We start from the raw sequence: 15,235 nt of genomic DNA, 5'->3' as shown, positions 1-15,235 counted from the left end.
GATTGAAAGATTAAAAAGAAATATTTAATTTAAACATTAACGTAAGATTAATTTTATTCATTACATATAATATAATTACTCATCAATAAAATATAACACTAATAGATGAAAAAAACATGTCTAATTTTAATCTACGTAGAACACTTAATATATAATACTAATAATGAAAATACAAATAAAAATAAAAACTAAGATACATAAATAATACTACTCCTTTAGTCCAATAAAATAGCACTCGTATAATTATTAGACACTTAAACAATTATTACTCAATTATGATTTTATTCAAATAAAATAATCAACTGTAGAGTATTTAAATTATTGCGACTAATTTTTAATAAAAATGACTAAATATTAAATATTTATTATCTGACGTTCTATTTTCTAATACAAATTGCGTTTAGAATATTTTGAGGGAAAACCGTGCAAGATTGCTAGGTATGGAACTACTTCAATGATGGTAGGTAGGAATGTAATGTACATGACCTTTTTTCCCCTTTTGTAAGTGAAGCAAACAAGCAAATGATAGAAAAATCGATTAAAATAGTCTATAAGTAATAAGTGTTGAAAATAAAAAATGCATAAATAGTAATGCATTAGATAATTTGAAATTAGCAAAACTTGTGATTAGTTACACGCATTAACATTTAGGTGTGAAAATGTTATCAACAAAAAAATTATTAGTGTTTATTCAAAATTAGATTTATTGGAATATTTTACTTCGTTGATTTTTGGATCTATGATTATTATTTTTCCTCAAAAAGTATTTGTCTGATTGAAAAAATAACAAATGTAAAATAAAAATTGGTCTAATGTGATCTTAGATGCGTTATGAGAAATGTTATAAATCAAACTGACACATCACCAAAGCAAGATTGAAAGATTAAAAAAAATATTTAATTTAAACATTAAAATTAATTTTATTCATCACATATAATATAATTACTCATCAATAATATATAACACTAATAGATAAAAAAAACATGTCTAATTTTAATTTACTTAGAACACTTAATATATAATACTAATGATGAAAATACAAATAAAATTAAGATACATATTAAGAAAAAAATAGCAAATTAATCAAATCCCTAACATAATTAGCTAAAACATCTAGTATTACTCCTTTGGTCCAATAAAATAGCACTCGTATATAATTATTAGAAACTCAAACATAGATTTTAATTTCTAAACTAAAGGGAAGCTTTGTGTTACAAATGAAAACTATTGGGGGGCAATACGTAATTATTTCGAAATAGACAGCGAGGGGAGAAAAGGAGAAGAAACCAAAGAAGGACAGTAGGAGAAGGTTGTGGCAGCCATTTTCTTCCTTCAGTCAAGTAAGTAGAAAAACCCTAGTCTTTGTGGTTTCTTCTTTTCATTTGCTTAAATTTATTCCATTTTGTTTGAGTATTTTCAAGAAATTTGTGTATTGCATCAAGTTTGTTTCAGTTGATTTCTTGCTTTTGAGTATTTTGGGTAATCATAGAAAATTCTTTCTTGGGTTTGTTTTTGTATGCATAATTTGATTGCACATATGTCCATTCTTGACAAAAAGAACTCTTTAATTGTTGCAAGATTCAATTTTTAATGATGGTCTTGCTACAAAGATTCAATTTTTAATGATGGTCTTGCTACAAAGATTCAATTTTTAGTGATGGTCTTGCTAAAGATTCAATTTTTAGTGATGTTCTTGCTACAAAGATTCAATTTCTAATGATGATCTTGCTACAAAGATTCAATTTATAATGATGTTCTTGCTAATTTATTCTCTCCTTATTGTAGAACTTTACTGAGGTTAGTGATCAATTAGGGCTTCGAGGGGTTTGGATGGATAGTCTCGTAGATGCACTGAGCAGTGCATATCAAGACTTTGTTGCAGCATCAGCTGTTGTACTTGAATCAAAGGAGAGTTCTAATGGTCAGAAAACAGCAGCGACTGATGCTGCATTAGAAAACTTTAAGCAAAAATGGGAGTTGTTCAGGGTTGCATGTGATCAGGCAGAGGAGTTTGTGGAGTCGGTTAAGCAAAGAATTGGCTCCGAGTGTCTCGTGGATGAAGCTACAGGCACTGTTTCGGGGAAGCCTGGGCAACCAGCTGCAAGTGGCCTTCAACCCATTAGTGCTGTTAGGTTGGAGCAGATGAGTAAAGCTGTAAGATGGCTAGTGATAGAACTGCAACACGGTTCTGGAGCGAATAGTGCTTCAGCAGTACATCCCAATCCTTCTGCTCCATTTGATGCCAGATTTTCTGAAGATGCAGCGCAATAGGTACACTGAAATCTTGCTGATACTTCCTGTCCTTGTCGTTTTCGTTGACTATGTTAAATAATCTGGAAACAAATTTGTATTATTTAATGAACTATTAGTAATAGGCTTTGTATCCTAGACTTGATGATGAAGCAAATAAGTGAACATTCCCTTGGAACTGAAATTGATTCATATGTAAGAGCTGCTATTACAAAACTGCTGGTCTTGTATAAATTTCCAGGTTGATAGAAAAGTAGTAGAAGCTAACAAGACCGCTTTTTAGTAGCATCATATGTTCTCTTCCATCAGAACGAATAACTGTGAGTAACCACTAGTTTCTGCAGCAATTATGTACTGTCCTTACTTTTTTTTATGAAGAATACTATCCTTACTTATTAAGCTAAGTTTGACCCAACTTCTTTTTTATGAAGAATTATGTACTATCCTTACTTATTAAGCTAAGTTTGAACCAACACTTCTGACAGACGAATGGAAACTAGAAAAAAAAAAACATAGTTTCTTTGTATTCTATTTTCATCGCTGTAAAACAAAGAACAACTGTTAGTTGTGACTGTTTTCAGGTAACTACAGAGTCTGGTGATCCGCAGAGAGAAACAGAAGATCTTCTGTGCCTCAGCAACCCGTTAAAGTTGATGTTTGATGTATGAAGTCATGTTGTAATGATGTAGAAGAAATGCTTTGGAATGATATTTCTCAACCACCTTTACCGCCTCCCTCCCTCCCCATCTTATGAGAAGATCTGGCAAGTTTATGTTTGTGTTTTCTAGGCTCAGAGATTTACTTTTATCGCAATATGAGCTACTGCACTGTTAGTGTTCTTTAGATCTTAAGCATACCAACATAAAGAAACAGGCTGTATGTTTGTGTCTGCTATGTGTAACTATGTTCTCAAGTATTTATGTTTATAATCGATTTTCGTTAGGAAATATATCTCTAATCTTGCAAAGTGGCTTTTTAGTTAATTGTGTTAGCCCTGATGAACTCGGTCAGTAGGCTTTGGAGACCTCTGGAACTGTTGCAACAGCAGAGTATTCTGACGCTTTGAGTGTAGCAGTATTAGTAAAGACGCTTTAGCTTACAACTACATCTTGATTGCTACACAAATGCTCACTATCCATTTAAGCTTATCTCAATCTAATATTTAGTTGTATTGTATAATAATTTTGTAAACAGAAGTTCTCACTTGTCACTGCACTGGTTTAAACAAACACGATAGTGTCTTTGTCCAAGAAAATACAGTGGATTGGTTTTAGCAGGTACATTTATTCAGTTGTTTAAACTGCCTATTCTTCGTAGTTTTATACAATGTGAAAATATACCGTCTTAATAGTAACATTATGTTAGTAATGAATGCCTCTTAAATCCAATTATAAATTGAAAATCTGCACTTGGAAACGTCTTCGTCCTATAAAGCAAACTATTACAAGTAAATGAGAGATCTATGATGTAAAAGTTTTGATGGTTGTTCAGGATCGGCAGAAGGGAGGAAATAGATAAATCATCACACAGAGCTCGTCTAGATGACAATATAAAGCTATATATATCAGAAAAAACAACGATATACAAATGCTCTTTTCATTGATTTTATGCAGACACAAGAAATGGGTTTTGAGGCAACATACAATGCTTAAGAGCATCTTCTAAGATAAATTCCATGCAAATATACACGCTCAATCAAAGATTGAAAATAATTCTCAGATTTTGTTGCTTTCATCTGGATATACAGGGTGGTGAAGAGAGCATGTGCAATAACAATGGCACAACTAGGCGAATAGGTACCTATGAGCAATAGATATTGAGTAGCAGCCTCGAACAAACTGTGTAACAACCAACCCTGCAAGCAATAGATCATGAATTCATGATGAGCAAACTATCGCTTTACTGGTGAAATCACTTTTTGCAAAATTAAGCTATTATGATCTAAGAAAGCAAAGCTCTTAATCATAAGATGCTCAATTGGTCCCAAGCTTCACATAAGGTTGCTAATTGGGTGGAGTCTTCCAACAGACAAAATGTGGACAAAAATCTATCACATGGTCAGCTGTCCTACTGTTCAGGGAGAAGATAAACCGCTCAGTAGTTGTACCTTCTTCTAACAGGACTCTGCTGGCAGAATTCTTGTCATTGTTCTTGCTTACATCTTCTTTCGTCAAAACTCGTTTTTTCCCATTGTCTTCAATTCATTCAGAGGCTTCAGTTCTTCAACCAGCTCTGATGTGAATCGGGGAGCCTAAAGAGCCCAGGACGAACATTTGACATCTTATCTTTAAGCTGTTAGGCCACTAGTGATGCCAGTATTTTCATCAACGGCACCTATCCTCATAAGCTTTTCGACTTCAGATGCTTCAGCCATATTTACCAGAGAGGATTATACTGCCTTGGTTGTGGATGCGAATTGCATTGTCTATTCTGTTTTCAACATTCTGTAATCCAGGATAATGTCTGTATCTGTGGAGTTCCTACATACATACATCATTCTGCTGGTTATTCAACCATTGATCTAGAGAAGACTCAGCTGGAGCTACACAGAGGCTGTGGTTGCTTGTCCACCGTTGTTGCACAGTCAGCTTTGTTCCAGATCCATCTTGAAAACCGTCTAAATTTGCAATGATGCATCTGTGGAAGGAATATTCTTCGTCGTATCCAGCTCCTCATCAATCATGACATCTCCGTTCTCAGCAAACACATTGGCTGATGTGATCCCATCAAGAGAAAACAATTGAGTCGCACAAGCGGAGATGGATACTGGGCTGGTTTGCATCTCAACAGAAGAATGTTCCACAGCAGAACCTATATCTGTGCAAGTGCCATTTTCAGTAGCTACCCGATCAATCTTGCCACCACTCAAATTGCCTGTGGCAGAACTTGGATGCTGGAGCTCAGTCAGATCATTTTCCACATTGACTAATGTGTGTGTTCTATTGCTTGCTCTCACCACACCAGGTGTGGCAGTAGTCAGCTGAAGAGCTTGTCGCTTCGACTGGCCACTTCCAGGACCAAGTTGAGCATTCAACTGCGTCTGCACCCAGACAGCTAGAGAAAGTGCATGATCACGAATCAAAGAATCATGAGGTGGGCAGTGTAACATATCAACCAGAGCCTGCATATATTGGAACATACTGACGGATGGAGTAATAGAGCCTTTGTCACGTAGACATTTAATGCTTTTAAGAATATGCTCGCATAAGTTTCCCATTTTCGCCCAATTACAATCACAAAGTGCATATTCGGAAGCTGGATTCCGAACAACATGCACTTTATGTCGATCTTCCTGATCAACAACTTTTGAATAATCACCCTCAATTAACACATCCGAATCCGGAATCTGCAAAGATTTCTGCCAAGCTGTTAAGCCACTCATCCATTCATCCTTCCAGTATCGTGCGAAATCATCCTTCCCTGAGTACTCATCAAGCCAGAAGTAAGAATGCACTGTAGTACCTAGCTTATCTACTAGCCAATCAGCACGTTGATATACACTTATTTCCTTCTCATTCAATAACCTAAGCTTTAATTGGTTGTGATAGTACTCCATTGACGAGCACATCTCCTGGCTGGCAAGAGGAAGAGTTCTCAGTGCACTAGTCCAGAGCCCTGAGTAGACAAAATCCGTCAGCAAGAAAAGCCCCAAAGAGGAACCAACTAATTTATAAGAGTATTTCAAGCATTCTTGAAGAATAATGTGTTCTTTCAAAACTAAAAGAACAAGGTTTTTAGTAGAAAACTACTAGGTTAGCATGTCCTTTTTAAGTGAGGACACTCAAACGTGAAAGATTGCATGTATGGAGTTCCTCAATCTATAATAATTCAAATTAAATGCATGTTAGCTATGTAGTATAAACTGAGAGATTGTTATGCAATTGAAAATATGACCGAGTTTTTGGACTTCAAGAAACTCAACCATGACAAAATACCCAGTGTAATCCTAGGCACCTCATCTTTTTTGAAACAGAGCTAAACCCGGGGTCCAAAAAAAGACTACCGTTTTCCACAGAGGTGTGTGAAACATCTTTTTTTACAAGGCATGTGAAATGTTGCACAATGTGGACAAAGGGAGTGTTAGTTTAAATTCATGCTAGGCCTGGATCTGAATCAGATTATCCATGTGTCAATTGAGTAAGCAAAAGACCTGTTTCAGAGGTGTACTTCAATCTAATTGCAATAACAAATCTATTGGTACCTACAGAGACTGTTTTACTGAATAGTAAAACTCACCTAGTCTTGGGTACCATATCGCCTTGAAATAGTCCAAAAAATCTGCGGCATCCACAAAATTTTCCATAAATTCTTCAAACAAATCAGCAGTTCCATCCCCTTTGCAGATGCGCTGCACTGCCTGGCCTAGCCTCTTGGCAATTACGGCACAGGTCTCCAGCTCCGAGCATTTCTTAATCAAGTTCTTATGCCATGCATGACGAACCCGCCAAAAGCATATCAATACAGAGCACTGGAACACTTCCCTGAGTGATAAGCAAACAAAGGTATAATACACCATTCATACAAGAAAAGTCAAGAAGATAAAGTAGATGACTAGAGGGCACAATTTTAATCTGTGCAATCTAGTATACAAAATATATACTCTACAGAACCTCAACTCATGAGTGACTGAGAAAACACAAAAAGAAAAACTAAGTGACATGCCTAACATTCAGATAAACCTTCCACGCACGGAATGAGCAAAGTATGCAAGTTCCATCATTCAATTTAAAATTTGTTACTCTCTCCATCCCAATTTATGTGATGTAATTTGATGATGCACGGGGTTAAGAAATATGGAAAGACTTTGCAAGGTTTCAAAACTAACGTTAAAATAAATGCATTTCTAAAAAGAAAAGTACATCTTTGTGGACTTTTTGCCAAATAAGTGGGACTCAACATGGGTAAAATGTTGATAGTGTCATTATATATTTACCAAATAAGGAAATATGTCACTCTTTTAGGGACTGGCCAAAAAGGAAAGTGGGTCATATAAATTGGAACAAAGGGAGTACTATTTAACCTTTGGTAAATGAGCACGACTTTTAGATGTAGAAGTTGGGATCAGATAAAATGCTGAGAGACTTTTCAAACTCACTACTGTCAATAAGAAACATTATGACTAATAGTGTATCAGAGGCCGGTTTATTCTATTCTTCATTAGTTCAAAATATTCAGACCGATCCAATAGAACGAAATTGAAATTGCCAGCCTATTTTACATGCATTCATCTACTAATATCATCAATCCACAAGTCTAACATGATAAGTTCCCTGGACTCGAGACTATTGAAGTAAAAGCCTCACCCTGAACCCAAAAGATAGATGCCACTGGTGCGACTCTAGTTTGCCATGCTAAAGAGAACCCCCACGCCCATCAGGAAAAAGAAAAAAGGAAAATAACCATGGTCATTGCTTGATATTGGATTACACTATCACTTGATCATGCAAATGAATGTGGAACAAAAAAAAGTAAGCAACCTGATTGCAAGGATGTCGGCTGAAGGATCATCCACAATGAATCCAGCCAACTTCCACTTAGGATCTTTCATATGAACTCTGTCATATAGGGCCCTCATCCATCTAAGTGTATCTCCACTTGCAAATCTAGGTGTTATTATCCATGCCACCGGTATAGCCTTGTTGTCTGAGTTGAACACAACAAGACTGCGAATAGGATACTGGATAATTTTCATAACAGAGAATGTAAGCTTTCAAGTATTCAGGCTATTCTAGTTCTAGAAATTTCGTAACCATATAAGCAAAAAATACCTTTAATTTATTAGTTCCAAACTTCGAATCAGAGGCCAGAAGGCCGTGATTTCCAAACCGAATCAGTTGTTGCAACTGCCATTCTGTTTGAATACCCAAAACAAAAGGGTCGGAATCAGAAAAATTCTCATAAAAGAACACTTGATTCTGGTGACTTTCAACCCACATATTAATGCTGACTGCATCATCTGTGTCAAGTTCATAAGTCGAGCGACGTATGCTCCTCTCTTGTCTCCGAACATATCTGTGAGTTAAAAGGTCATCTCGGTTGCACGGACCTCCTTGTCTCTCCACTGATTCACTGTGTCTCTGCATGATTGTTTCCACAGACACCCCAACATAGAGCAGGGACAAAACACGGAGACGAAGATCCTCTGAGATGTACGGAGCATACATGGCACGTGTTCCAGCAGACTTTTTGTCCTGTGGGCCATGGCATGGTAATCCTTTCTTATCCACGTGCTTATCTTGGTTATAGATGATAAGTGCTACAGACGGTTCAGCAATTAAGCGTTTGACAATAAAGTGGCAGGTGCACCCCCTCTTTGTATTAGGTCGACCAGAAGGTTTTTTCTTAGGAACGTATGTGGTTCTACTCGGTCGAACAACTCCACCCTTTCTATGGTCATCAGGACCAAACGAGCACCAGTACCTAAAGAATCACAAGGTTATTTCTATAAAATGCATTGTGGCAGATACAAGCAACTGAAACAAGCTAAAGAGATAAAAGTACAGCTTACAGAATGTATTCAAGGATGCCATCAACTTTAGGCTTGTACGTCGACTCTGCAGGCCGACGTCTCCGAGCTTCAACATGAAATCTTGTTGGACATTCTTTATTAGCAGATTCACCCCTAACAAAGTCATCAACTCTAGCAAATGGAATGAGAGCAACTCTGTCTATGTTATCGCGCCAGCCTTCTACTTTAGACCACACAAGTTCAGCAGAAGAAAACTCCAAAGTCGGGGGGCTCTGAACAGGAAGGGAAAGAATTTGATCCCATCTAGCCATCTGTAATAATAGAGGGAAAATGATAAGGGAAAGTACAACAGATTACACTTGTAAACACAATATGAGTTGAATCGCAAACATTTACTAATCATCTTTGATTATTCTTCCTTATGACATTTAGTATTTTAAAAAGGTGGCACCATGACGCAAGTATTATACCACCCATAAATTTTTTGAAAATATTTTATTAATTAATGAATGAAATAAACATAAATCTCAAAGTAGTTAGGATCAGCTACATAAAGCTTCTGGGCTGATCAAACTCATTTCATTCAGTATCTAAAAAAAATCATCATAATTTGACTAATTACAATGGCTAACAAACTATCAGAACCACATACATTACTACAACAACAACATATCCACTGTAATCTCACAAGTGAGGTATGGGGAGGGAGGTAAGATTGTGAAAAATTAGTAAAAGTTGTAACATTTTAAAACATAGCAATGAAGTGTAAGAAAATTCATGCAAGCATCAAATAATACCAACATAAGTATAAAAATATCATGATATAGCAACCATTGACAACATTACAGCAATTCAAACAATATAAAGAAACATCAAAGATCACTTTTTTGTTAACAAGGGCGGCTCAACCCTAGAGCCACCAAAGCAGTTGCTTTACGCCCCAAGCCTCAAAATTACAAATCCCCAAAAGAACCAAAAAGGCCCAAATTCAGTTCAAACAAACACACATACACAATCGAAGACGCCAACTCACACAGAAAAGAAATAAAAATGAAGATTAAACGAAGAAACACAACTCGAGATCAACCGAAAAGCAGAGCACAGAGACAGTAAACCTAAAAGAGGAAGAAGATACATACATGAGAAGAGATAAAAAGACACAAACCAAACAAATCTTATGAAGGCGACGCTGCGCTTAGAAGGGCCAAAATACCTGGTTGAAGTTCAAGCCCTTATATAGTGAGGGGGCATTTGCTAATCGGTATTAGCAAAAATAATGTATGTATTAATACTACCTTATTTGGTATGCTTTTTTAATGTTATGAATTAGTTATATATTTTATTGTGTATTAGTATTACTAATATTATAGATTTCTGATTATTAGTAATGCAAAAAGATTTAAATACAATGTGTATTAGACTTTAGATGGTTGTTAAATAGTTTTTTCTTATTTTATTTTTAAATATTATTTAATAATAACATTTTATTTTTTGCCTTACCTTTTATAGCATTGCCCAATTTTTCTTATAGGTTTATATAGTGATGAAGAATTATACAATCTATCCAGATGTTATATTCAATAAAACAACATATTATGATACAATAAAATATAATATAATACGATATATTATGAAACGATACGTAACAATCATCCAAACAAAGTGTAAAGTATAAGTAGAATATAAATAATTATATATTTATTTTAGAATATTCTTACTACTCCCTCCATTCCATATTAACTTAAGTTTTGAACAATTTTTCCATTTTTCAAATTAACTTAAGTTTTCAATCTTCAAGACTATTTTAAAAATATTCTTCCAATTTTACCCTTTAAGTTAGTATTGAAATTAGTTATTATAATTAATGTTTAGTTATTTTTGACAATAATTAATAAGGGTAAAAATGAAAAATTATGTTCAATTTATGTCCTAACCTACTTTTCTTAAAGAGTGTGAAACACCTCAAAGCTTAAGTTAATATGGAATGGAGGGAGTAATATTTTGTTGGCAATCTCCTACTACTCTAATAATTATGTATATGTTTTCAAAATTTTATTATTTTAAAAATATAATTAATATAATTATAATTAAACTTTATAGGTAGTTAATTTTGCAATTACTTTCTACTTCTTAATTTGAATCAATCATATTTTAATATTGATTTTGCAAGACTTGTCTTCAATTCCTTGAGATGTCTTCTCAAACACTTCAAGCTTAAACTAATTAGGTTATAAAAGATATTTAGATGCAACTGCTAACATTAGGAGCTTTTATGACTAAAAAACACTTCTCAATTTTTTTCATGTGCAGTTGATTAAAAAAAATTGAAAATTATTTTCTCTAAAAACAAAGTTTTTAAAAATGTAAGAAAATCACTTTTGTGGTGGGAGCATGGAAAATTAGTCCACAAAATCATACTCCCTCCGTCCCATTTTATGTGGCAACATTTGATCGGGCACGGAGTTTAAAAAATAAATGAAGACTTTAAAATGTTTACCAAATTGCCCTTTAAAAAGTAGACTTTTTTTTTCTCTCCTCATAAATGAATTGGAGTATTATTTTAAGATTAAGTGGGACCAACAAGGATAAAAGAGGAATTGTACCTTTATAAACTTTTCATATAAGGAAATGTGACATTCTTTTTGGGACTGACCAAAAAGGAAATGTTGCCACATAAAATGGGACAGAGGGAGTATTTCATATCGACTATGTCCTCTCCATAAGTAATTTCCCTAGATAGTCACCCATGTTTGGAAAATTACCTAGTAATATCACTTATGTTTGTTTTAGGACTATAATATCACCCAACTTTACTTATTTTCCTCAAAATATACTTGACACAAAAAAAAAACATTATCTCTTTCCTAATGGATGCCATGTCACATTTTTTAAATTTATTAATAATGTTTTTTTTAATTCTTTAAATGTCTGTAGGCTCCTATAATACTAAGTAGTTTAGTTGTGGAATGCCTACATTAGGAATTGAAGTGTTTGTGCCCCTGTTGCGTGTCTATTTATTTCAAACATTTAATCACCATTATAAATCAAGGTTTATTTTAATACAAAGGAAATAACAATTTAGATAGATAAAGGAAGTAATAGATAGTTAAAATACGAAATTCGTGAAAAATAATATTTAATTAAGTGTTTTTTTTACTATTAACTTGAAAAATACTATGTTATAAAAACAAGTAAAAGTAATTAATTAGTATACGTGTGATATTTATTATGTGCGTGATTTTCTTCGCTCTCCTTGTTAATCGTAAAGATAAAACCATGTCGATTCTCACAAGAAATCGAGAGCGGAGCCAACCTTCGATTACACAAAATTTAGTTATATTTATGATTTTAAAATTATTAAAAAAGATATAAAATATTGATTAAGAACTCTCTACTTTAAAGAAGTAAAATTTAAAACTTACATGTATGCTTAAAATTAGACACGCGTGTCTATTCTAGCACGAGCCCAATATCTATTATTTTAATTTATGTGATATCGATATAATTTAGAAAGTTGATTAAATTTTAATATGATTTTAGATATTTTAAATTGTTAGTTACTTTTTGTTTGCGTAAAATTAATGTGAAGAGGTTCATTAAGATATCCATAATTAAAGTATTTTTCGTCATCGATCGTTGAATCAATACTCAAAGTAGCTACAAGATATTACCGACATCCAAAATAATAAAGCTATAACTAAAGAATATAAATTTAAAACTAAAAAATATAGCTAAAACGGATTCCATAATTTCAGAAAAATTATACACTAATTAAGTTAAAATAGAACAAAGGAAATAAGTTTTTCAAATTTTTTCCAAAACACGCTAAGCAAGCACATCGATAGAGACGTGACTGCTTCACCGTGAAGTCTCTTTTATATAATAAGAGTACTAGTTTGTATCTTTAATATTTTATTATTTTCTGAGTATAATAATTGGAGCAATGAAATGTCTCATTTCAATATGTGCGGACCATAGACTATATACGTCCTAGTCAATAAGTCACACGGACAGCCTACAACTACTGATGTTATTTATTTTAATCTTCAAATAATTCGTCTGGTCCCTCTTTTTCTCCTTTTGAGTTAATTAGAGTTTATAATATGATAGTGTAAAAACATATTTTTATATAATATGATATAACTTGTTTTCTTACTAAATGTAACAACAATGAATGAAAGTAATGTACATAGAGCGCACTAGGCTCTCTATCGACAAATATCATGTTTTCGAATTTTACTTGGGTTGTCGGCCTTTGAAAAATCTTTTTAATCAGAGAAGTACAAACAAATAAATAAAAAAATGTCTAAACACTGTATAAATACTATCGAAAAGCAGGGGCACAAACACTTAAAGAAATAAAAAAATATTATTAATAAATTAAAAAAATGTGACATGACATTTCATTAGGAGAGATAATGCTTTTTTGGTGTCAAGTATATTTTGAGGAAAATATGTAAAGTTGAGTGATATTGTAGTCATAAAACAAACATAAGTAATATTACTAGGTAATTTCTCAAACATGGATGACTATCTAGGGAAATTACTCGTTATATTTCACATTGATTATGTCCTTCTCACCTTCCAATACACCTCATTTTCACCCACCTCATGCCCCTATTCCATTTTTATCTCCCATAATATTTGTCTAGATTATATATAAATATTTATATAAAAATATTTGTTACTTACATACCAAAACATAAGAAAACAAGTAAAACAAAACTCACTTATTTCCAAAAAGAATATGGAAAACAATTTCTTCATATCTAACACACCCCTAGTCCTAGAATAAGATAATTCAATAACCCACCAAAAGTTTCCTCATAGATTTGGTAAATATTTTGATTCTGAAAACTAATTTTTTATCACAATTTTGTCCAAAGCTTCATAGTTCCCTAAAATGCCATCAACATGAGGTTCCTTCTGATTCACTTTATCCTCTACTCTCTTAGAATATTGAGATAACTTCAACAGCATCACCACTATAAACATGAACAGGATAATACACCCCAAGGCTGCAAATTAGAAAGAACAAAATTAGGGACTTAACAACATTGTTAAATTTCGAAAGTTAATAAAATTGCTCTGTCAAGGAAGGTTGTGGTAGGTCAACAATCAATCTAGTGATAGAGTTAGAATTTTCACTTAATAAGTTCAAAATACAAAAAAATAAACATACGAAGAAGCTGAAAGAATAATTCAACATCTGCTATATATGCTTGAAAATAAAACTAACTTTACATAGATTACTTATTAGTATATGATTTTCTGGTGAAGAAATGTGCCCCTTAGCTCCGTCCCTGAGTTAGTCAGTGTAAACGGTATAATGAATAGAAAGATTTATACAATCGACCACCAAGAGACCAACTTGAAAATTTATAAACAAATATTTGTTTGACCATGAAATTTGATGATCTTCAAAGTTCCCCAAAAACTAGCTCAAACCATTTTTTGAGTTTTTGGGACTTGAACAAAAAAAAAAAAAAAAAATTCCCAAGTAAAATGCATGTTCAAACACAACTTTACAAATTCCAAAAATCACAACTTGAAAAACTCAATTTTCTAAGTTTCAACTTCAAAATCTATGACCAAACGAGAGTGTATTTGATTAATATAATTGGTCAATCACTTAGACAATAGGAACTTAACTAAAACAAGGAGAAGATATTGCAGGTAAGGAGTCTGATTTCTCTAAGACGATCACTCAACTAATAGAAATCATCCAAGAAAAATCATATTTCTTTTATTTTGTAAAAGAAAAGTCACTCAACTAATAAAAACCGCGCAGTAAAGTCATGTTTCTTTGTTTCGTATCTGAAAAACCACTCTATTTTTTGTGATAAATTACATACCTTTATCATTTGCTATCTCATTGAGTCCTTTAAACTGCCCTGTTGCTACACTGTCTTCATGGGAATTTTCCAAGTTCCATGTTAATCCAAGTCCAAAAGTGTTATCAGACAAGAAAGGACTATATGAAAATGGGATTCCAACAGTCTTAACATGGTTACAAAAATCTGGGACAACAAATGATGTTTCCACAACATAAACATGATGTCCAATGCCACTTAGGCAGGGGACTTGCAAAAAAGAAGATGGAATTTCAGTTGAACAATTCAGAGACTGATACTCCTTCAAGATATAGTAATAACTAAATGGGGTGTTAGAAAGATTCAGATTCAAGAAAACTTCAGGGACACAGTTTTTCGGGTCGATTAATTCGAGTTTCTTGATGTCATATGAAATGGATTTGATGACTAAATCCCCATATGATGGGAAATGAATAATGGTCCTGTTTTGCTTACAGTGTAGCTGAAATTCATGAAGTCTGAAAGGAAACTGAGTGTTGAGATCAGAGGCATTTGTACAGTTAATTGGTGAATAACTATTTGCTTGTGCTTTTACATGTAGAACAATAATGAACAGGGAAATGAAGATCAGAGTATCCATAATAAAAATTTGTTGTGGGGGGTGGGGGGTTTGTAGTTGGAAAAATATAGAGGAGGGGAGAGT

The 15,235-nt window shown here is 33.5% G+C and overlaps 4 protein-coding genes across 12 annotated transcripts in view; 1 reads left to right on the top strand and 3 right to left on the bottom strand.

Annotated features, from left to right (window-relative positions):
• LOC125826403 (deSI-like protein At4g17486) overlaps window positions 1–15,235 on the bottom strand; it is a 554,011-nt gene that overhangs the window by 529,869 nt on the left and 8,907 nt on the right. For 2 of the 4 annotated variants that reach the window (XM_049505717.1, XM_049505722.1), the window contains exon 6: window positions 1,262–1,285. The exons of the other annotated variants lie outside the window; for them this stretch is intronic. The gene's annotated coding sequence lies outside the window, so the exon portion shown is untranslated. Of the gene's footprint in view, window positions 1–1,261; window positions 1,286–15,235 lie in introns of those variants that run through there. 4 annotated transcript variants of the gene reach the window in all.
• LOC125826411 (mediator of RNA polymerase II transcription subunit 32) lies at window positions 1,312–3,217 on the top strand. 3 transcript variants are annotated; one of them, XM_049505732.1, is made up of 3 exons: window positions 1,312–1,340; window positions 1,786–2,271; window positions 2,832–3,217. In XM_049505732.1, the coding sequence occupies exon 2, from the start codon at window positions 1,831–1,833 to the stop codon at window positions 2,269–2,271; it is 441 nt and encodes a 146-aa protein (XP_049361689.1). In that variant the 5' UTR covers window positions 1,312–1,340; window positions 1,786–1,830; the 3' UTR covers window positions 2,832–3,217. The 3 variants fall into 3 exon arrangements, with proteins under 3 accessions (XP_049361689.1, XP_049361691.1, XP_049361690.1); XM_049505733.1 differs by having other exon boundaries at window positions 1,326–1,358; XM_049505734.1 differs by having other exon boundaries at window positions 1,323–1,358; window positions 1,786–2,883.
• LOC125826377 (uncharacterized) overlaps window positions 4,443–15,235 on the bottom strand; it is a 103,936-nt gene continuing 93,143 nt past the window's right edge. Inside the window, exons 1-6 of one of the 4 annotated variants that reach the window (XM_049505683.1) lie at window positions 9,859–9,957; window positions 8,759–9,030; window positions 8,019–8,670; window positions 7,728–7,927; window positions 6,487–6,731; window positions 4,443–5,865 (exon numbers count right to left, since the gene is read on the bottom strand). In XM_049505683.1, coding sequence (XP_049361640.1) covers window positions 4,868–5,865; window positions 6,487–6,731; window positions 7,728–7,927; window positions 8,019–8,670; window positions 8,759–9,030 — 2,367 coding nt within the window. In that variant the 5' untranslated portion in view covers window positions 9,859–9,957 and the 3' untranslated portion in view covers window positions 4,443–4,867. Of the gene's footprint in view, window positions 5,866–6,486; window positions 6,732–7,727; window positions 7,928–8,018; window positions 8,671–8,758; window positions 9,031–9,858; window positions 9,958–15,235 lie in introns of those variants that run through there. The other 3 variants (XM_049505685.1, XM_049505684.1, XM_049505686.1) reach the window with 3 other exon arrangements.
• On the bottom strand, window positions 13,373–15,172 carry LOC125826399 (RING-H2 finger protein ATL22-like). Its single transcript, XM_049505710.1, has 2 exons — window positions 14,575–15,172; window positions 13,373–13,737 (listed from the first exon to the last, which is right to left on the bottom strand). The coding sequence occupies exons 1-2, from the start codon at window positions 15,170–15,172 to the stop codon at window positions 13,577–13,579; spliced, it is 759 nt and encodes a 252-aa protein (XP_049361667.1). The 3' UTR covers window positions 13,373–13,576.

Source organism: Solanum verrucosum, unplaced genomic scaffold (genome assembly GCF_900185275.1).
Source record: "Solanum verrucosum unplaced genomic scaffold, falcon-dt-bn FXZP01000060.1, whole genome shotgun sequence".
Lineage (NCBI taxonomy): Eukaryota > Viridiplantae > Streptophyta > Magnoliopsida > Solanales > Solanaceae > Solanum > Solanum verrucosum.
The sequence above is the reverse complement of the archived record's forward strand: the minus strand, read 5'-3'. Positions and strand labels throughout refer to the sequence as shown.